The sequence below is a fragment of the Aethalodelphis obliquidens genome, unplaced genomic scaffold, assembly GCF_003676395.1.
Source record: "Aethalodelphis obliquidens isolate GAN/ISIS:26980383/991018 unplaced genomic scaffold, ASM367639v1 scaffold13, whole genome shotgun sequence".
Lineage (NCBI taxonomy): Eukaryota > Metazoa > Chordata > Mammalia > Artiodactyla > Delphinidae > Aethalodelphis > Aethalodelphis obliquidens.
The window spans coordinates 33,174,159-33,180,692 of NW_020837957.1; the positions used below are offsets into that span (position 1 = coordinate 33,174,159).

General features: G+C 38.5%; 1 protein-coding gene across 1 annotated transcript; it reads left to right on the forward strand.

The window, feature by feature from the left end:
* The first annotated feature begins 5,099 nt into the window (after positions 1–5,099).
* On the forward strand, positions 5,100–6,328 carry LOC113624608 (geranylgeranyl transferase type-2 subunit beta-like). Its single transcript, XM_027114540.1, is given in 3 exon segments — positions 5,100–5,323; positions 5,326–5,520; positions 5,712–6,328. Coding segments are annotated over 3 exon segments (990 nt in total). The 5' UTR covers positions 5,100–5,109; the 3' UTR covers positions 6,293–6,328.
* The last annotated feature ends 206 nt before the right edge of the window (positions 6,329–6,534 follow it).

A 6,534-nucleotide genomic window follows, 5' to 3' on the forward strand; every position in this document is an offset into this window, starting at 1 on the left:
TCGGGCCATAGAAATCAGCAAAGGAGAGAGAGACTCATTAGTCAATGACCGAGGAGGAAAACCAAGAGAGAACTGTCTTCCGAAAGCCTAGTGAAGAATGTTTTTCAGTAAGGATGGAATGACATAGTAAGAGCAATGCAAAATAAAACTATTATTTCTTATCAATTGTATTGGATGGTGACTTAGTAATATCTATAAAAATTACAAATGCATGTATCTTTCAACCCAGTACTCCCATTTTCAGGAACTTAAACTATATATATAACAGAGTAATGTGGAATTATGTATGAATAATAAAGTATGAATACTGAATATTCAAGGAAACATTTTATGTTATAGCAAAAGATTCATCTATAATAGGCTGGCTGTACTTACAGTACATCTCCATGATGGAATATTATGCAGTTCTAGAAAAGAATGAGGAAGTTCTCTATGTAACTAGTATGAAAAGATTCCATGTTATATTATCAATATTAAGTAAAGGTATATATCACATACTATCTTATCTATAGTAAAGGGAGGAAGTAATAAAACCCAGAGTCGTTGTATGTGCATAAACATTGGAAATGTATTCAAGAAAATAGTAAAAGTGTTTATTATATGGTGGGCAGATATGGAAGCATATGGATAGGAATGAGGATGGGAGTGAGCGTTGTAAATATATACTAAATAAAAATCATTTTGATAGAGACTTCTCTGGTGGTCCAGCAGTTAAGACTCTTCACTCCCAATGCAGGGGGCCCGGGTTTGATCCCTGGTCAGGGAACTAGATCCTGCATGCCGCAACTAAGAGCCCTCATGGCTCAACTAAAAGATTCCTGCATATGGCAACTAAAGATCCCGCATGCCGCAATGAAGACTTAGTGCAGCCAAATAAATAAATAATTTTTTTTAACAAATGATTTTGATATTTGAATCACACATTTTTAAAAGGGAGGAGAAGGAGAGGGAGATCAGCTTTTTCAAATGCTGCTAATGGGTTGCTGAGGTAAGCTCTGAAATAAATTGACCATCATATTTGGTAAAGGAGACACGTCAATAAAGAAAATACCTTCTAGAAGCTGTGTTGAAAAGGGGAAGTGAGATACGGAATGTTAGCTAGAAGGGGTTATGAGGAAAGAATGTTATTAGGTTTATCTAGTGATGAAAGTAATAGATCAGAAAGGAAAATATTGATGATGCTGAGAGAGAGAGAGAGAGAATTGTTGGCGTGGGTAAAAGACCTACCAGTGATGGCATTCCTTCTGAATTTTCATTTTCATGCTTCAGACTAATATCAAGCTATCCTCTCAACAGAAATGTTTATCACCTTCCTTCATTTCCTTACATCTCTGCCCTTTTAAACTGTTTCCCTGTTTGCCACTGCAGAAGAACAAATAGATTAGATTAGAATTTTTAGAGATCTAAAATACCCAGTTTATGTGGATATCTAATTTAATCCTCAGAACCATCCTGTGAACTTCATATGGCTATTCCCATTTTACAGAGAAGGAAATTGATGTTCAGGTTAACTTGCCTATGCTTGTACAGTGGATAGTAGCACATTCTAGATTCAAATGTCAGCTCTTTATGAATCTAGAGGGTTTTTGTTTTGTTTGTTTTTCCATGTTGTAATGACTTCTATGGATATTCTGAAAAGGCTTCAAAGAAACAGCGTGTTACTACAAGCAATAATAAAATTTTCTTCTATTTGTTCATTCAACAAATAGTTATTGAGCACCTATCTTGCATTAGGCACTTAAGTAGGTATGGAAATAAAGGGATGAATGGAATGGATATGAATTCTGGCCTCATGATGCCTGTAACCTTTTGAAGAAAAGAGATTTAGGAAATCATTGTGATTACAAGAGGTGTTAAAATAGCAAAACGCTGTCTGTGAGTAGAAACAAAGTTCTATACTGAGAGAATGAGCTATAATAAAAGAGCTGTGGGCTATGAGCTATAATAAAAGAGCTGTGGGCTATAAATAAAATAATAGGATAAACTATTTTATTTTTATTCGTTCACATGTTATGTGGTCAATATAATTATAAATAATAGTAAACTGTCATTGAAGAGAATGTCAAGAACCACAAAATAAAATATCCTTTAAGTGTCTTATATATTAGGGCTTAAAGAAATCAATAGTTTATGATACTAAATATGTAGTAAAAGCAGTTTACCTTTTTTTTTTTTTTTTTTTTTTTTGCGGTACGTGGGCCTCTCACTGTTGTGGCCTCTCCCGTTGCAGAGCATAGGCTCCGGACACACAGGCTCAGCGGCCATGGCTCACAGGCCTAGCCGCTCCGCAGCATGTGAGATCTTCCCAGACGGGGGCACGAACCCATGTCCCCTGCATCGACAGGCGGACTCTCAACCACTGCACCACCAGGGAAGCCCAGTTTACTTTTTTCTTAATTTAACTCTTATTCTTAAAGTCACTCACAGTTTTAGAAAACTTGAAAATAAAACTCAAACGTCTGTAAGTTTTTCTTTGGTGATCTCTTAAGGGTTTCATGAAAGAATTATAAATATTATCTTTCATCTTTGAAACCATGTTCTTTGGCCCTCTAGAGGAAACGGTGTGGGAATAAATAATACATTTGTAAACCCAGGATAGAATATAATCTTGACTTTATTGATAAGAATTGACATACACAAAATAGCTAGTAAAGTACAAATCACAGTGCCATTGTGCAGGAGGAATGGCGAGATACACAAGACTAAGGGAGACACAGTAAAAAAGAAAAGTACATGATATAACTCCCTCAATATTTTAAAACAGATGTCATCACATGCAGAAAGTTTTCAGCATTTTTATGTTTCTGATTCTGTACTTTGTTTCAAAATCATGAGAACTATAAAGAGTAACAGTGTTTACCTTTTATGAATTTATCTTTCTAAAGATATGGTGCACAATAACCAAATTTTCTTCCTTTACATTTTTGTCAAAAACTGGAAGAATATTTTCTGAATTAGCCTTGAGATGGATGCTATTGTGCAGTTTCACTAAAATACCCAGATACTTTGATATTATATGCACATTTTTTAGTTCAAGAAGAGCAAGAGAAAGCTTTGGGTGTTGTCCATGTATGGAAAGTAGTTATAACTTCCTTCATTCACTTTCTCCCGCCTTCCAATGTGGCATTTAGTAGCTTAAACATTCTTCAGTGGTTCCTTTTCATTTCTGGGTAGAGGATCCACCCATGAAAATGAACAATATACGTCATGTCATCTGATTCCTGCCGTCTCCCAAACTTACTTATCTCCTGTGCTCATTACTTTCTAAATGCTCTCCCATTCCCAGATATCCCATGCTGTTTCTCACTGTTTTTACATTCATGCAATACTTAAAATGCTATCCTGCCTGCTCTTTGTCTGATGAACCCTTACTCACTTGTCAAGACTCAGATCAAACGGTCACCTCTTCTGGGATGGCTTCCCTCACCTCTCCAAGTGGAGTTAATCACCTCTGCTTTTCTGCTCCCATCTTGTATTTCTTTGGTCTTTGTTAGTGATTTACTTGTTGAATAGCTCCATTTCCAGATTGGTAGTTCTGGGAAGGCAGGTTCCAGTCATCCTAGTATCACTGTCCAGAGCCTGCTCTATATTTGTTGTTTAAAAAATATGTTTAATAAGTCTTTTGAGGGTACAGCGGGTGGAGGTGAATATCAGAGAATAAAAAGTAGGCTCCTAGGGCTGCTAGCTTTAAACCTGTCTCATGGGGATGTGCAGCTACTGGTGGGTGGGGGAAAGAGTCAGATCATGCAGATTAGCTGGGGAAAAAGGACAACTGGAGTTGGACAAATTTTGAAAGAATTGCAGTTTGTATATGTCCAGCATTCATTCCTAAAGGGCACTGCTTCAAGAGTGTTTCATTGGAGTGTGGTTTTAATAAAGTCTAGAGCCATTTTCTTGTCCTCAAGATGTTCCTTGTAACTCTAAGGCTATATCTAAATTAAAGCTAATGACCAAACAGATTTTTTTCTCTGTTAATGTCTAGCAGGAAAGAACCATTAGAAAATTTCTGAATTAGAGTCTGTTTATTGAGAAGAATCATCATGTATTCCCTTAAGCAACTCCCTGTCTTAAAAGTAAGTATAACTGATATGTTCAGTGAGCAAGACTCATGGAATGTAATCAAAAGCAACTTTATTTTGTCTCCCACTATTCTAATAAAATTTATTCAGTGGGGAGAAGTTCGTCCTCTGACCCTGGATAAAAAGTCTTGCAGTCCAAAGATTTTCTATTCACTCCTAGGTAATAAAAAGCCCTGCAGCCACTTTAAGTCACAAACACAGTCTCCTTGAATAATTAGAAATCCCTAGGGCCCCCTGTAATAATCAGAGCTTCAAACTTTATTCACGGTTAGAGGGACGCCTTGTCCTCACAAGGGCTTGTTGCAGACCAGCACTTCGATTTCTTTCTTACCTCCTTCTCCCTCACTAATGGTAATATTTGATGCTGCTAGAGTTGAAGTTCTGGAAGGAAAGGTCAGAAAGAGGCCAAGAAGGTCTTATTTGGCTGACACTGCCATAAGGTGGCATTGGGGGTTTCAATCTGGTTCTTCCTCTCATGGGCTCTTTGTTAGGTTCTTCAGAGAAGCCCACTGGGAGCCTCTCACCATGCCTCCTAAAGTGTGGATAATTTGGGACTAGATGATGCATTCTCTTCTGCACTCATCAGCCCCTCATGAGTCTACCCCAGTTGGGGTTACCTTGCCCCTCTAGACAGTCCTTTTCAGCCATATTTTCACAGGCTCCAGGCTGGCTCTTGCTCACCTGGACCACAGTTACGAGTCCTTGCCCTCATAAACAGTAGAATGGCGCCACACTGGTGTAGCCCATATTGATCTCTTTCACTACTTGCCACCTCAGATTGATAGCAGAGCCTCTTTCCTTGAGATTCCTAAGGGATATATTGGATAACTATCCACTGTGCCTCCTAAACTCCTGCTGATACATACCAGAGCACACATTTTAGCCCTTCTCTTCAAGCTTAATCTAAAGGGAATGCATCTTCTACCCCCAGTCCCCCTCAGCACACTGATGCCTATCTCCAAAGAATGACCCTCCTCATAAATCTTATTTCAGTCTTCAGAAACATTACCAGCTCTTTTCAGTCTCAGACATGGGCACACCGCAGAAGGATGTTATTAACAAGTCAGATGCACCCGACACCCTATTAGTGGAGAAGCATGCAGATTATATAGCATCCTATGGCTCAAAGAAAGATGGTTACGAATACTGTATGTCTGAATATTTGAGAATGAGTGGCATCTATTGGGGTCTGACTGTAATGGATCTCATGGGACAACTACATCGCATGAATAGAGAAGAAATTCTGACATTAAGTCTTGTCAACACGAGTGTGGTGGAATAAGTGCTAGTATTGGACATGATCCTCATCTTTTGTACACTCTCAGTGCTGTCCAGGTTCTTACTCTCTATGATAGTATTAATGTTATTGATGTAAATAAAGTTGTGGAATATGTTCAGAGTCTACAGAAAGAAGATGGTTCTTTCGCTGGAGATGTTTGGGGTCCCACTAAGCAGCTGGTCTAACTGAAGTTAATGGTCTGCTGGAAGTTCCAGCATGCACTGTGCTAGTTATATCAGCATACAGGAGTACTGGAACAGAGGGGGCCAGTCTAAAAGATAGGGCTGAATACAGTGCAAGCAGGAGAGACCAGCTGCTTCATGGGATGTGAAAATCTACTTTTATATAATAGGGAGAAATCGACGCAAGATTGTCTTTTTGTGCGGTGGCAACTTTGGCTCTATTGGGGAAGCTGGATGCTATTAATGTGGAAAAGGCAATCGAACTTGTTTTATCATGTATGAACTTTGATGGTGGATTTGGTTGCAGGCCAGGTTCTGAATCCCATGCTGGGCAGATCTATTGTTGCACAGGATTCCTGGCTATTACTAGTCAGTTGCATCGAGTAAATTCTGATTTACTTGGTTGGTGGCTTTGTGAACGACAGCTTCCATCAGGTGGACTCAATGGAAGGCCAGAGAAGTTACCAGATCTATGCTATTCTTGGTGGGTGTTGGCTTCCCTAAAGATAATTGGAAGGCTTCATTGGATTGACAGAGAGAAACTGTGCAGTTTCATTTTAGCATGTCAAGATGAAGAAACGGGAGGATTTGCGGACAGGCCAGGAGATATGGTAGATCCTTTTCATACTCTATTTGGAATTGCTGGATTGTCACCTTTGGGAGAAGAACAGATTAAACCTGTTAGCCCTGTGTTTTGCATGCCTGAAGAAATACTTCGGAGAGTGAATGTTCAGCCTGAACTAGTGAGCTAGATTAGATTCCTTGATGCAAAAGGTGCTTAGTGTAGTTTTACTGTTTTAACATTTCAGTATTTGAAGTGCTTAACAACCTTAATGGCTGCCATGTTAATATTTTATACATGAATTGTGTTGATTTTAATAAATTATATAATTATACATATTGTAAATTAGAGACCTTTATTGTATCTTCAGCTTTCTGTTTTCTTCTGGAATGCTGTTATTCTGAGCGTAATATTTTGTTTATGCTTCAATGT